We start from the raw sequence: 15865 nt of genomic DNA, 5'->3' as shown, positions 1-15865 counted from the left end.
TAGCCGCTACCAAAACAACTAGCCCGTCACCGCTGATTTCATTTCAACCAGGGGCGTCGCACCTGTGGGTGATGTGTGTGTTTTAACACCCGCACTTGTTCTGCAGTTTTTCTGCAGTTTTGCACAAACGCCTCACTGCGGCCGGAGTCACTTTCTCCGGCCGCTCTAAGTCTGAACTCGCTGCAGCTGCCTCCTCTCCCCCTCCCTCTCCTGTTGCTGCTTCAAACATGACACCGGCTTTAGGACTGACCGGCTGATGATTGGCTGTTCTGCCTTAAGTCCCGCCTCTCTTGCTATTGTTCAGCTCGTGCTGATGAGGCAGGATATACCGTAAAATACCAAATAATAGCCGGGGCGTGTATTTGTCTCAACCACTTAACAGACCAGGCGTTTATTTGGGACAGGCGTTTAATTCCCTCCTCACAAAAATCCGGGATGAAAATGTCACAAACTTCTCCAGCTTCTCTGTGAATTCTCTGGAAACGGAGAGCAACCAAAAACAATGTCTGTAACATTCTCTGATGATTATAAACGTTGATTACTCCTGATACGTTCAGTATACAGGTCGACACCAAACCACATGATGTGTTTTATAATGTTTTTATGTGTTTACAGCTGCTAATGTATGTAACGCTGTTACTGTGATGATACATGACAGTTAAATATTTAATCTGTCTATAATAACCACATCCTGACATGTTACTGTGATTTTTGATAATCTAAGTACTAATAATAACATTCATGACAAAAAATTAACAAAGACTGCAGATCAGGATAAGAAGCTGCAACTGGCAGTGAGCTGCTCTCTTTTCTGTTAGCAGTGAAGTGACATAGTCCATGACAGAACATTATAAAATACAATAATGTATAAATTAACATTTAATGGTAAAAAAAAAAGTACAAATGCAGTAGACTTCTATTATAATTATAATATAATATTATAATTAAACGAATCAAGACAGATGTCACATTTACATGTCAGGGTGTGGTTATTATAGACACAGATTTAATATTTAAGTCACCCCCCAACCCAAAATTGTTTTAAAAAAACACCACCACCACCACCACATCCATCCCCTGCACTTTTGAAAAGCTTGCTACACCTCTGATTTCAACAATTAAAAATACGAACTTCATAGTAAATAAACTCACGTTTCCACTGCTCGATGCTGTGCTCATTCATGTCGATTATGTTTTAACGTTTAGGGGATGTGCTGTAATGAAATAAATAAAACATAAACTGGTGGTGGTGATGAAAACTACATTGAATGGCAGCCGCCATTTTGTTATGCCCAAACGGCGTCAGCGCATACATCGCGCTTCCAACGAGATCCCGTTTTTTCTCGAGTAAGCAGGAAAAGGAGAACGCAAAAATACCACCAAAGACAAAGATAAAACCTATTGCAGGTCAGCAGACTATTTGAATTTTAGTAATTTATTTTAGTGCTATTTATTTACCCTATTTACAAAAATGCTGTTTGATTTGAATGTCTTATGTCATGCCACTGTGACAGTTGTTTTGCAATAAACTTTTCAGATTTGGAATTTTATTTGTTTAATTTCAGATACATTTTGAATATACATGAATATATCTGTTTATTATAACCATATCATACCACCATCAAAGGAGTTTAACACTCAATAAAATTTAAGAAATAGAACAATATAAGAAAGAAATACATTTTTTTAACTGGGGAGTCGGGACCCATTGAATTTCCCAGGGACCCACTCAACTCACCACCTGTGGGTCCCGGGGACTCACTACATTGAAAACCTATCAACATCACTGGCCTCATTAATTCTAACCTGCAGCCCTTGAGTAGTAGACCTCTGTTTACCCCATTTACTGAATGTGACTCATTTCACAGGAGGGATTATTATTATTTATTATTTGTGAGCTCTGCAACCTCAGTGATGCGAACCAAAGTGCAGTCCTGGCTTTCCTGTATGTTGTGCAGGAAACAAGCATAACCTCTGTGTACTGTGTTGTTTTTTTATCTCTTGGGTTAGTATTTTAACATAACTTTGATGCATCCAGTAGTAAGAGGAAGAGTTGTAGTAAGGTGGAGTGTATATTGACAAAATGACCAGCCCAATAGCAGTGAGGTCCTGACAGCCACACTCTTCCCCATTACTTGTGTTCAGTTTATTTGCCTCAATGGAGCTGATGGAAACAGCGTCAAATGTAAAAATTGACATTCAGCACAGCAGAACATAGTGGGGGCATTTATCAGCTAATGAGGCAGATATTAGGAGTTGTTGGAGACCAAATCCAAACTGAAAAAAGTAAATATTGGACTGACGTTCATTCATTGACTCCACATAAGGGGTGGTTTTGAACTGTGACTGCTGGATGTGTAAATAAGTAGCTCCTTGCTAACAGGTTTGTCATGTTGACTCTATAAGATAATAGAGATATGTACTTGCAGCATGTTTCTGCTGCCTCAGACACAACCAAAAGATAAGTTACTTCAGGTTTAACACAGCATGGGGTTCGTTGTACGTGTTCTTGCCAACCACTAAGTGTTATTTTGTTGTCTGTGTTATTAAGGGGTCCTTTCAGCGTGGTAAGGAGATGTATCAACAGAGACACAGGGCAGCAGTTTGCTGTCAAAATCGTAGATGTTGCCCAGTTCACCTCCAGTCCTGGACTCAGCACAGAGGGTAAGACATCACAATTTCTATACTGTATTTCACTGTAATGATTTCTACAGCTCACTCTCTGCTGTTTGAAGTTGCTCTGCACTATAAATGATGATGATTGCTCCAATCGATCAATCAATCAATTTTTGTATGTATGGCACCAATTCACAACAAAAGTTATATCATGACACTTTCTAGTTGGACCAGGTTTAGACCACACTCTGTAATGAATTGATTTACAGAGACCCAAGAGTTTTGTATTTATCCTACTGCATAACACACAAAATGTTGATGCACTGGAGAGGTCAGAGGTTTGTCCTTGTTGACTGTGTGTTCTTTTTGTATCAAAGTACTTGATTAAACACTTTCACTTCTCCACACTGGGCTACTTCTCATTCAGTTGGTTCTTCACAACCAGACTGAGAGTTTTCCTGGTTCAATAATAGTCTTCTGCTGCTGTCTGTGGGCTGTTCCATTGAAGCAGTTAATTATTAAACCATGGCTCGGGCACCTTGAGAATGATCTCTGAGGAAAGAAGTACACTATCCATGTTTGTTTTAAGAAAATAGTGGGTTGAAAAACGAGCAAAATTCAGGTATTTAACCTTTTATTTTTGTGCCGTTATACAGAGTTTAATTATGCAGGTGTCTGTATGTCACTAATCCAGAGAAAGACTGCTAGATACAGTCTAGATGAATCAGGCAAAGGTCTTATCAGATATCTCGCACTGACTGAAGAAGCAGTGGAGAGGGGGATGGAGAGAACAAGAGAGGATGAGAGATTGAATGAAAAGTATTTGGATGGTAGGATGAGGGGCAATAAGACAGGAACTCCTAGATGAAGAGAGAAGTGTGAAGAGAGATTTAGAAAATTACCGTATTTTCCGGACTATAAGTTGCACTTTTTTTCATAGTTTGGCTGGTCCTGCAACTTTTAGTCAGGTGTGACTTATATATCAAAATATATATAAGGAGGGGGGCGCTAGCGAGCACGACATGGTGTAACACGCTTTCTCCAGAGCTCCGGTGGAACCACTATTAATTTAGAATATATACGACACCCTCCGTATGAATAACAGTCAAAAAGTTTAAAATCGACATTCTTAAACTCAAGGATACAATAGTGGTCAGAAAACTAATTTTAATAGCGACAAAACTCAGGAAATTCAAGTTCGACGGGACCTCCAACAATGGGCCGAGTGCAGCCGCAGAAAAAAGTGTGTCAAAAGACCCTGGTCAAACATCTCCTACTACCCAGAAACAACACGCAGTGATGGAGGCTGACATGCTGAAATCACAAATCCTCTCTTCCCTGCGAGCGGACATAGGCTCGATAATACGGGAAGAAATGAAGAACGTACTCTCTGAAGATTTTAACCACCTGAAAAGTGAGCTACATGCTATCAGAGCAGAGCTAGCTAACAATACAGCAGCCATACGCTCTGAAATGGACCAGGTGAAAGCCAACATCAAGGAGGTGGAAGGTTGTTTAACTATGTGGTCGGACAAAATGGTTGTGATGCAAAACACGAGTACATTTAAAACCCAGGTTGAAGAACTGAAAGTGCGACGATTTGGAATGAAGGATGAGGAGAGGCAACGTGCGCATCGCGGGAGTGGCAGAAAAGCCGGGCTCCAGTTCCGCAACGGCGGTCTCCAAATTTTTGAGAGAGGTGCTGCAGATGGACAGAGACCTCAAAGTGAACCGAGCACACCGCAGTCTAACGCCTAAGAGATCGGATGGGAGACCTCGGGTGATAATTGCGAAAATGCATCACAACCAAGACTGCATGGACATTTTAAAACGAGCCCGAGAACAAGCCCCACTTCGTCTTGGCGGAGAACAGATATCCATTTACCAGGATTTCACAGCCAGCTTCGCGAAGGCCAGGGCGGCTTTCAACGAAAGAAAAGCACTCCGCAGCCGCCAGGATGTCCGCTTTGGCCTTCTATTCCCCGCGAAGCTCCGCATTACGTTCAACGGAGAGGACTGGTTATTCCTGGAGCCAGCCGAGGCCATGGACCATGTGAACAGGAACATAACTCCAGCATCAGCGGCGGAAAACAGAGCGACTCTGTCCTGTCCCCACACTGACCCAGTATCCAGCCAAGAGGCAGCACTTTTATATCCTTTAAAACTTAATGTAAAAATGAAAGACTGAGACAAAGTATATGTTAACACAGCGCAAATGACGATAATGTTATTTGCTTTCCTCCTCCTCATTTAACTCCCAGATCATTGGAAGACACTGAAAGCATTTGGAGTTAACATCTTAACGCAGCATCTCAGACGTCATTTAATTTGCTTCCTTTTTCTATGTTTTATTATTATTATTTTATTTGTACCACCACTTAAAATGTACACTAGATAACATGTACACGGTTCTACTGGAGCTCAACTCCAGCTGTTAGTAGTAGAGGCGAACAGAGGCTGTTCGCATAGCTGCCTGTCCACCAGCATCTTAGGCCCGGGAGCCAATAGGGCAGGCCCGGATACTCCTACCCTGAGTTATCAGTTTGTCTGTGTTCCTATATGACTGTTAAAGGATTGTTTAGCCTTACAGTTCATATCCCCCATTCCCCCGGGATCCCTCTGTTCCAGAGGAGCACATATGCTTATGCATTTTACTATGCCTCTATCTCAGTTATTACAGTGACCATGTCCTCTTCTTTCAGTGCTTTTTTTGTTTTGTTTTCTTTCTCTCCCTTCTCATGTCTACCTCCCCACCTATTATATATCAAACACACCTTAAATTATGGGATCACTCAAAATAAGTTATTTGTAAGAGGACTCCACAGCCCTATCAAAAGAAAGAAAGTCTTAAACCAGTTGAGACAAACAGGATGTCAAATTGCATTTTTACAGGAGACCCACCTCCCAGATATGGAGCATGACGAGTTAAAAAGATCCTGGGCGGACAAGGTCTACTACTCTTCACACAAGTCAGGGAGGAAGAGAGGAGTGTCTATTTTAGTGCACAGATCAGTAAATGTTACAGCCACAGCATCCCATAAGGACACTGAAGGCAGATTTATTTTAGTAAATGGAATCATTGATGGGATTGAGATATCTTTAATGAATGTTTGCTCCGAATGAGGATGACCCAGTCTTTTTAAAAAACATATTACATTTTCTATTAAAGAATAGTACAGGACTCCTTCTGATGGGAGGAGACTTTAACTGCATCATGTCACAGAACCTGGACAGACAACCAGCTCCAAAAACACCACTTTCAGGAACAAGCAAAATGTTAAATGGTCAATCTAAAGAGTCCAGTTTAATAGATATATGGAGACAAAAATTCTCAAACTGTAAAGACTGAACATATTATTCAAGTAGACATCAATCCTATTCTAGAATTGATTATTTCTTTACTCCCAAGTCCGAGATCCATAGAGTAGTCGATATAAAAATACTCCCAATTACGCTTTCAGATCATGCCCCCCTGCTGATGTCCAGGGAGTTGGGACACAACCCAACTTCCAGGCTGTGGAGGTTAAACACATCTCTCCTAAATGATGAGAATTTTATCACCTTTGTTAAAAGTGAACTAAAATTCTACCTAGAAACAAACTCCACTCCAGAGGTATCGCCACTTGTTTTATGGGATTGTGCCAAAGCCTATATTCGAGGCCGTATTATTGCTTTTTCGAGTGAGGGAGGCTATGCAGGCCTACATCAACTCCTCTCTGGAAGCGGGAATAATCCGGCCATCTTCTTCTCCTGCGGGCGCAGGATTCTTTTTTGTGGATAAGAAAGACAAGACTCTTCGTCCCTGCATCGATTACCGAGGTTTGAATGAGATCACCATTCGAAACAGGTACCCTCTCCCTCTCATTTCCTCTGCTTTCGAACTATTACAATATGCTAAGTTTTTTACGAAATTAGATCTTAGTAATGCATACCATCTTGTCAGAATAAGGGAGGGGGATGAGTGGAAGACTGCTTTTAACACGCCTAGTGGACATTATGAGTACCTAGTAATGCCTTTTGGACTCACGAATGCCCCAGCGGTATTTCAGGCTTTGGTTAACGATGTCCTCAGAGAGATGTTAGACCAGTTTGTTTTTGTGTACCTGGGCGACATTCTTATTTTTTCTCCCGATGAACAGACGCACATCCAACATGTGCGGCAAGTACTGCAACGCCTCCTCGATCACCAGCTCTTTGTGAAAGCAGAGAAGTGTGAATTTCATGTTCCTACAGTCTCCTTTTTGGAGTTCGTGGTTTCAGGAGACAGTATCCAGATGGATCCGGCCAAGGTCAGGGCTGTCGTGGATTGGCCCACTCCCACCAGCTGCAAGCTTGTTCAACGGTTCCTGGGGTTTGCAAACTTTTACAGACGATTTATTCGCAACTTTAGTGACATTGCAGCTCCTTTGCATGCGTTAACCTCTCCCCAGGTCAAGTTTCAGTGGAACTCCCAGGCGGAGCTAGCCTTCCAGAGACTGAGGGAGAGATTTACCTCGGCTCCTATCCTCACGCTACCTGACATCAGTCGCCAATTCGTGGTGAAAGTGGACGCGTCGGACCTTGGCATTGGAGTTGTTCTCTCCCAACGATCACAAGTCGACAACAAGCTTCATCCCTGCGCCTTCCTTTCCAGGAAACTTTCTCCGGCAGAAAGTAATTACGACGTGGGTAACAAGGAGCTTCTAGCTGTAAAGGTGGCCCTGGAGGAATGGCATCACTGGTTGGAAGGAGCTAGTCAACCGTTTCTTGTGTGGACAGACCACAAGAACCTGGAATACATCAGATCTGCTAAGCGACTTAACTCCAGACAAGCCAGGTGGGCACTCTTTTTCAACCGCTTTGACTTTTCGCTGTCTTACCGTCCTGGTTCCAAAAATGCTAAACCAGATGCCCTATCTCGCCTGTTTGACCCCGAGTCCAGCATCAAACCTCCCAGCTTTATCCTGCCTCCCTCCTGCACGGTGGGGGCAGTCACCTGGGGAATTGAGGAGAAGATCAGACAGGCCACATCTAACACTGTAGTACCTAATGGTTGCCCCCAGAACCATCTGTTTGTTCCTGTCTCTCTACGATCACAGGTTTTCCACTGGGCCCACACCTCCCTCCTGTCCTGCCACCCGGGCGTCTATAGGATGTGTTTCGTGGTCAAACAGCGCTTCTGGTGGCCAACCATGGAGAAAGAGGTAGGAGAGTATGTTGCTGCCTGTCAAGTATGTGCCAGGAACAAGACCTCCTGACAACCCCCAGCAGGGCTCCTATGCCCCCTTCCAGTTCCTCATCGCCCCTGGTCGGACATCTCCCTGGACTTTGTCACAGGTTTGCCTTCCTCTGAAGGTAACACTACTATCTTAACTGTTGTGGGCAGGTTTTCCAAGATGGTGCATTTTGTCCCTCTTCCCAAGTTGCCCTCTGCCAAGGAAACGGCAGAGGTAATGTTGCGGCAGGTATTCTGTTTACATGGATTCCCTAAGGACGTGGTTTCAGATCGAGGGCCGCAGTTCGCATCCCGATTTTAGAAAGCCTTCTGCTCCCTTCTGGGGGCCACGGTCAGCCTTACGTCTGGGTATCACCTGCAGTCTAACGGCCAGACAGAACGTCTGAGCTAAGAGTTGGAGACTGGACTACGTTGCTTGGTTTCTCAAAACCCAGCCACATGGAGTAAAAATCTCATCTGGGTCGAATACGCTCATAACACTTTACCCTGTTCTTCCTCTGGTCTGTCTGTACGGTTACTAGCCGCCGCTATTTCCAGTCCTGGAGGAGGAGGTCAGCCTTCCTTCTGCTCAGGCTCTCATTCGTCGATGTCGCTGGATCTGGGCCGGAGCCCGGCTGGTGCTGCAACGGAGCTCTATCATGTCTAAGAGAGCGGCTGATCGCCGAAGGATTCCAGCTCCCATATACAAGCCTGGGCAAATGGTATGGTTGTCGTCTAAAGACCTTCCCTTACGAGTTGAGTCTCACAAGTTGGCGCCATGCTTTGTGGGCCCTTTTTCCATCTCCAAGGTGGTTAATCCAACAGCCGAGCGGCTCAAGCTCCCCAGGTCTCTGAGAGTGCACCCTACGTTTCATGTTGCCCGGATCAAGCCGGTGAAAGAGAGCCCTCTGGTCCCAGCCTCCAGACCCCCACCGCCCCCCTGGTTCGTCGACGGTGGCCCGGTCTACACCGTTAAGTGGCTGCTGGCAGTTCGAAGACGGGGTTGTGGTCGCCAGTACCTGGTGGACTGGCGGGGATACGGTCCAGAGGAGAGATGCTGGGTCTCGGCCAGTAACATAATGGATCCTACACTCATCCGAGACTTCCACCGCCGCCATCCTGACCTGCCGGGGACGTCAGGTGCCGTCCCTAGAGGAGGGGGTACTGTTACGATCCGTCCAAGATTATAGTTTCTCCCGTTATTGTCTTGTGTATTTACATCTCCTCTCATTTCAGATCCACTCTCCCTGCTCGTATGGTTTCGTCCTCCTCACTGATTGCTTTCCCTGCCCTGATTACGTTCACCTGGGTTCCATGTGTGTGTTTTTAGTTCCGGGTTTCCCCCTGTCTGTTGCCAGTTCGTCTTTTGTCGTTGTACATAGCGTTCCAGCCTTTTTTGATTCCTAGCTTTATTCTAGCCTTTCTGGTTTTGGACTGTTCTATGAGCCTTCTGACTTTGCCTCTGCCTGACCTCTGCCGGATTGTTTGCCCCGCTGACTGTCTTCCCATGTACCGACCCACCTCGCCTGTCTACTCCTTGCCGGATTTGTTTGCCCCGCTGACTGCCTTCCCGTGTACCGACCTACCTCGCCTGTCTACTCCTTGCCAGATTTGTTTGCCCCACTGCCTGATCTTCTGTGTACCGAACCCTGACTTCAGTAAACTTTATTACTTGATCTATTCTGTCTCAGTCGTGCTTTTGAGTCCTCACAGTTGTGTGTCAAGCCTTGATACAAAGGCCTTCTCTGCGTCCAGACTAACGACTATACAGTCAAGTTTCAAAGATTGGGACAGCTGGATAACATTGAGAAGCCTCCTCATATTACTACATGAATTTCTGCCAGTAATAAATCCTGTTTGGTCATTGGTAATAATACAAGGCAAGACTGTTTCCAGACGCAGAGCGAGGGTCTTGGACAACAACTTAAGATCTGTGTTTAGTAAGCTTATAGGCCTATAAGACATACATTCGTCGCCAGCCTTTCCTTTTTTCAATATAAGGCTAATATTGGCCTCCGTTAGTGACCTTGGAAGAGATCTATTTTTCAACGAGTCATGAAACATATTGAGCAAGGGTTGTATAAGTAATGAATTAAATTCTTTATAAAATTCACAACCAAATCTGTCCGGGCCTGGTGCTTTACCTGCCTGAAGAGAGTGTAAAGCAGCCTTAACCTCCTGCTCTGTTATCGGTCCATTAAGTGTTTCTTTCTGTAGATCTTTAAACTCAGGTCGGGCCAAATTAGACAAGAATAAATCAGAGAACTTCTGACCTGGCACAGGCTGGTTGCTCTCATATAATTGATTATAATATGCCTCAAATACTTTGTTAATATTATCCAAATCGATTCTTCTTTTACCTCCACCATCTTTAACAGCTGAGATACAATGTGAGTCCGATTTCTTATTAACCAACCTAGCCAGATATTTATTAGGCTTATTTCCAAATTCATATAGCCTCTGTCTTGCCAGTCTGATACTCTGTTCAGCTTTGACAGCCAACATTGCTTCAAGATTGATGTCTGAGGGATTTTTAGCATATGTTCCTTTAGCCTCTGACAACTTAGTTTCCAACTCCCTCTGACGCTGAAGCGCTTTACGTCTTTTAGTTTTCACATAGGATATTATTAAGCCCCTAGAGTACACTTTGCTGGTCTCCCAAAGGGTAGAGGGAGAGACATCAGGTGTGTTGTTAATTTCATAAAATATTTTCAGTTCAGAGGTAAAATAAGAGATAAAGTTCGGGTCACCAAGTAACATTGAGTCAAATTTCCACGTCTTAGTGGAAGGAATACTTCGTTTGAGGAGAAGCTGAAGGAATATAGGACTATGATTGATGAGATTGTAATATTTCCAATAGAGCAAGAGGTTACCAGACTCAGATCAGATTTAGGAATTAAGAAATAATCTGTTCTTGAGCTACTTTTATGGACACTTGAATAGAAGGTAAAATCCTTCTCTCCTTGGTGCGTGGTCCTCCAAACATCTAAGTATCCCATCTCCTCGCATAGTTCCAGCATTGCCCTGGCTCTTTTGGTGAGGAGCCGTGTCTCTGAAGACGATTTATCCATTTGAGGGTCCAAGAGGCAGTTAAAGTCCCCCCCTATTACTGCCCGTTCACATTCCACCTCCGCAAACTCTGTGACAGCCTTTGTTATTAGCTCTGTTGGGTGGTTAGGAGGATAGTATATATTCATTTGAGTGATGCTCTTGCCAAATAATACACCTTTAACAATAATGTAGCATCCTCCAACATCCTGAATACACGTTTCAGCCTTAAATGGTAATGATTTATAAATTAAAATACATACCCCTCGACTATTTGAGGCAAAGGATGAAAAGAAAACCTGACCCAACCATTCACGTTTCAGTTTGACATGCTCTGCGTCTTTGAGGTGAGTTTCCTGTAAAAAAGCTATCTTAACTCCTTCCTTTTTCAGAAATGTTAGAATTTTCTTCCTTTTAACTGGGTGGTGAACTCCTCACACATTCCAAGAGCAAAATTTTATATCAGCCCCCATAAAATGTAGCTATCAACATGTCTATTACCGTGGATTATATAGATACTGTCTCTCTTGTTCATCACTTTAGCCACTATCCCAATTGGGGTAAAGGCTGTTCTGTAGGTAATGCTCTTTAACATTCAATACAGATTCAAAACAATATGACAACACTAGTTAGAGGTAGTATACTGAACTGAACATTGATTAAAGAAAATAATAAAAAGTTAAATGTTGAGGATGATTCTGTGTTCTGTATTCTGTTAATATTGCACAGTCTTGAACTTGCAGGTAGTTGTTCAGTTCAGATTCATTAGACCTGATCTGGTTCGGACATGCGACCAGTCCACATATCATCTCTGAGCTGCTGCTACACCTTGACCCTCCACTCTGTGTACAGCTGAGGGACTGATGTTTGGCAGAGTGTACTTAGCATCCATTACCGTCATTAGCTTCTTGAAGCCCCATTTTTAAACTGTGGTTATAGGCATCTTTAGTGGTACAGTATGTTATTGCGCTTCTTATGTCTTTGTATCGCTTCGGTTTCTTCTCGTATGGGGCAATGGCTGAAAAAGCAGCAGCGATTGTTGGTTGTTGAAGTGACGTTTGACTAGTAGAAGCAGTTGGGCTGGTCTGTTGGCTAAATGCGGGGAGGCTGACACTAGCATGATAAATCAAATTCTTTTGGAGTTTTGTTTGGTTCGTTTGTCTGTTGAGATGATGGAAGAGGTTGGTGGTGGTTGGCGACACATTTTGCACCTAATGCTGGTCTGTCCTTTGTGAGACTTCAGGTACCCGAACTATTTCCAAATAATCGAAGTGCTATGACCTTTGTTCGGTACAATTTCTTCGTCTTCGTCAGTTTCCTCGCACTTGGTTTCGCTAGTCGGACCGCTCATTTTCTTGTGTCAGCAAGACACACAGGTGGTCACCGTCATCCTAAGTTGTTGTGAGTGGGAGGGGCCAGAAAAATGCATCCACCACATGCATTTGTGTCTCTGCTATGCTATTGGCTGTTTGTGTAGTGTTTTATAGGGAGAGGAAAACGGATTCAAAAAAGCTGTATCGAAAATAAATGTCATAGATTTATCATCGTTATCGTGAAAATTTTTACCATGAAAATGATCGCGATTGTTTTATTGCCCAGCTCTACATTGAATACACCTACAATACTGAACTGTTTCCCTAGCACTTTATGGGAGCATATGTTTTGCTTGTCAGAATAACAGAACAGAGAAATATACAGCTAACCAGGAGCACAAGTTTCACGCTACATTTACAGACATATTCTTCAACAGGAAACTCTTGATTTATGTTCATGTCATGAGAAACATTAACGTAATTATAATTGTAGTGTAATCCTTTAATGTTCCCCAGCCTCTAGTTTTATGTTAACCTGAGCCTTGTGTGGGAAATTAACTTTGTTGTCCACCTGCCATTGGCAATCTACCACCCACTCGATTCTTTTACCAGCTACTTTTTAACTGGCAACATTGTATTTTGAGGTGTAAGATAATAAAACAAGATCTATAGTATTCAAGCAAAACGCTATTTCGTAAAATAAATATTTATAGAGACAGAGCAGTCACCTCTATCAGCTCTTGATGAAAGGTCATTAGAGACCTTCAACAGGGCCCTCTGGTACCTCACCTTGTAGAGCATACTCCCCATGTACAAAAGACTGACTGCTTGACTTCCAACCCATGGCCCTTTACTGCATGATTTCCCCTTTCTCCCCCCCCCCCTTTCCTGTCATCTTGAGCTGCCTATCAAAATAAAGGCTATGCATAGTGGTATGAACTTGTATGTAATTTATTATGGTTGATGTTTTCTATGGGTGATTTCCTGTGTTGTCATGCAGACATGCTGTGGATTCAAGGTAATTAGTAGCCCTTTATAGATAGAAAAGGCGGCACATCTGCTCCAAGGTAAGGACGGCAATGTGCCGGCCTGTCTTTCTAAAATGGAGGCGTAATATTCCTCCTTCTCCAAAAGCCGCCTCTGAGGTAGGCGTAAACATGTGACATGGCGTGAAGCACGAAGTTGGGCTGTGAACAGTGACAACGAATTTGTCTTCAAAATAAGAGCTTACATTGCACCCCATTGGAGTTTAGAACTGGGTTCTTAGTGGGGGCTTTTAATTTGAAAGTAGCGACTGTCCCTAGCTTGCCACTACAACAACAAGCGGACACACAACCAAACAGCTACAGAGACCGCGGAGACGCTAGCATCTCCTGGATGTCCGCGGCTTTCCAGTTGCTCATCTTAATGTCCACGGATAAAGTGATGGACTGACTGCTGTGATCAGCTGTTTCCTGGTTTTAAAACTCTGGGTATGCTATGGGTCGCACAACAGTGCAGGTCATCGACACCTCTGCCCATCTTAAGCACGGGCCGGCACATTGACGCCTCGGATTTAGATAGCAGGCGAGGCAGAATTAAGTGTACCCTCCGAGGTGGCAAATTGGTGGATGAAAACAGACCCCCAATTCGCCGGCCTCTGTCTAAAACCGCGGACCTAGCCGCAAAACGGGCAAATTGGCTGCTTGCTGCCCTGTGTTTCTTAGAGGAGCTTTACCTGCCGTGTTACACAGTAGCCTTTTGACCTTCTCTAATTCTTTCTCACTGATCGAGAATACATAATCTAGCCTGGCAGACATTTCAGGGCTTCCGATTAGTTTACTTAGCTTCTACTAAACATATGTAAAGTGCTCAGCAGTGACGCCCACACAAAACACCACATGCATACCGTAAAGGTGAGGCAGGCTCACTGTTGCGTTGCATCACATGGCTGTGTCTGAGCCAAGAAACTACAGCTGGCAGTCAGCTAGCTTGTACGCCCTTCACTCTGTGTGAGAGGAAATCAGTCCCCATACCACAAGGTGGTGGTAGTCTGTTTGCAGAACTAGAACATCCGGCCCTGCGATATACAAACTGCTCTCTCACTAATAAAGTCACTGATTAAAAAGTTTAAAATAGCACTGGTGAAGAGGTGGAGGAGAAAAATAAGGAGAAACTGCTAACTGAAGAATCTTGGTTACTATAGTGACAGTGTCAAGGGACTTTCCCTTTCTGTCCTGTTTCTTTTCTCAAGCACAGATTCTTTCAGCTAGACACCCACAAAGCTCCTGACAAGGGCCAAGTAGTGCCAATGGTGAGGAAGTCACCACAACAACTAGGACTGTGTCAGGGCCCTTAGAAATACAGAAGAAGTCTTAATAAGAAGAAAGGAGAAAGATGGTGAGAACGTGTCAGAGCTTCTAAAGTAGAGCTGTGTGAATTGTTTTAGTGATACTATGACCTTCTACCGAGACTCAGCCTTTTCTTCCCTGATGACCACAAATCTTTTGAATAGCGGGGCTCATTGTTCTCCTTTCTGGATTTCATCAGAATGATATGGAGTTCATTTTCACAGCAGATTAGCTTAAAAACACATGACTCAACATAGTGTTCTATTGGTGCTGCCAGACCCCTGCAGAAGTATAAAAGGGTGATACAATTTTATTTCATGCTTTTAAGGGTGTCTTTTAGCACACAGATTAATGACAACCCCTTTTTTGATCGGCCACCTCTTCCTATCCTTTTGCCTCTAACTGTCTTAGGTTTGTCTAATCGCTAATTTTGAATGCTGACCATTCAACAAAGTGGTTTTGAGAAAATGTTCTTCTTTTCAGCTGCACAACAACCAAGTGTATCTCTGATAGCAAATGTTTTTTGGAAAAGTTTTGTTCCTTGTCCAGGACAACAAGAGGTACGCATTCTTGATTTGTCAATCCATCATCCCCTTTACTTTATGTTGTTATTCTTACCTCTTGAGTTATTTTATTTTCCCAGCGGACACTATCAAAGGGTTAAGTCTTAAACTGCTGCATCTAGACCTTGGAATATGATTTTTTATTTTAGTCTTATCCTGAAAAATTTAAGGTCTCTGGACTCTGAAATGAACGGGTTAAAAAAAGAGTGAATTTAGTTTAAAGGTAAAGTGTGTAATATGCAATGGCATTTAACGGACTTGACAGAAATGAAATGAAATCTAATATTCATAAGTACGCTTTAATTGTTGTACAATCACCCAAAAATAAGTCGTTTTGTTTTCATTACCTTAAAATGAGCCGTTTATATCTACATAGGGAGTGGGTCTCCCTCCATGGAGGTCACTGTGTTTCAAAACCGTGTTTCAAAACCATGTTTCTACGGTAGCCCAGAACAGACAAACATGGCACTAGTGAGGGCCTTTCACATTTTTTTATTTAGTGGGTAGCCACCAGAAATGCATCGATTCGAAGACAAGAAGAGCACGTGGCTGCTGTTTTCTGCCACAACTAATGTGAGAAGTTTGAAACTAAAATAAATAAAGGATAAAGGATCATATTTTGTTCAAGAAAATCACAGGAGTGTTAAGACAAAAACTCTAAGACACTAAACAAAATCAGGACAAACGTTTAGTTGTCTTTCCAAGATGGAAATGTTTGCAGACTGACACCTGACTTGCAGACTGTGCTGTCATGGTGGCTGACAGTGTAGTAAGGCTTTCAGACAGTGAGAGAGTGAGGAA

The 15865-nt window shown here is 43.3% G+C and overlaps 1 protein-coding gene across 22 annotated transcripts in view; it reads left to right on the top strand.

The window, feature by feature from the left end:
• caska (calcium/calmodulin-dependent serine protein kinase a) overlaps positions 1 to 15865 on the top strand; it is a 253409-nt gene that overhangs the window by 82911 nt on the left and 154633 nt on the right. For 21 of the 22 annotated variants that reach the window (XM_030428183.1, XM_030428178.1, XM_030428182.1 and 18 more), the window contains one exon: positions 2552 to 2664. The exons of the other annotated variant lie outside the window; for it this stretch is intronic. In XM_030428183.1, the coding sequence (XP_030284043.1) occupies positions 2552 to 2664 (113 nt within the window). The remainder of the gene's footprint in view (positions 1 to 2551; positions 2665 to 15865) is intronic. 22 annotated transcript variants of the gene reach the window in all.

The sequence above is a fragment of the Sparus aurata genome, chromosome 9 (genome assembly GCF_900880675.1).
Source record: "Sparus aurata chromosome 9, fSpaAur1.1, whole genome shotgun sequence".
In the NCBI taxonomy this organism is placed as follows: Eukaryota; Metazoa; Chordata; class Actinopteri; order Spariformes; family Sparidae; genus Sparus; species Sparus aurata.
Note: the sequence above shows the minus strand (reverse complement) of the source record. Positions and strands in the feature narration are given on the sequence as shown.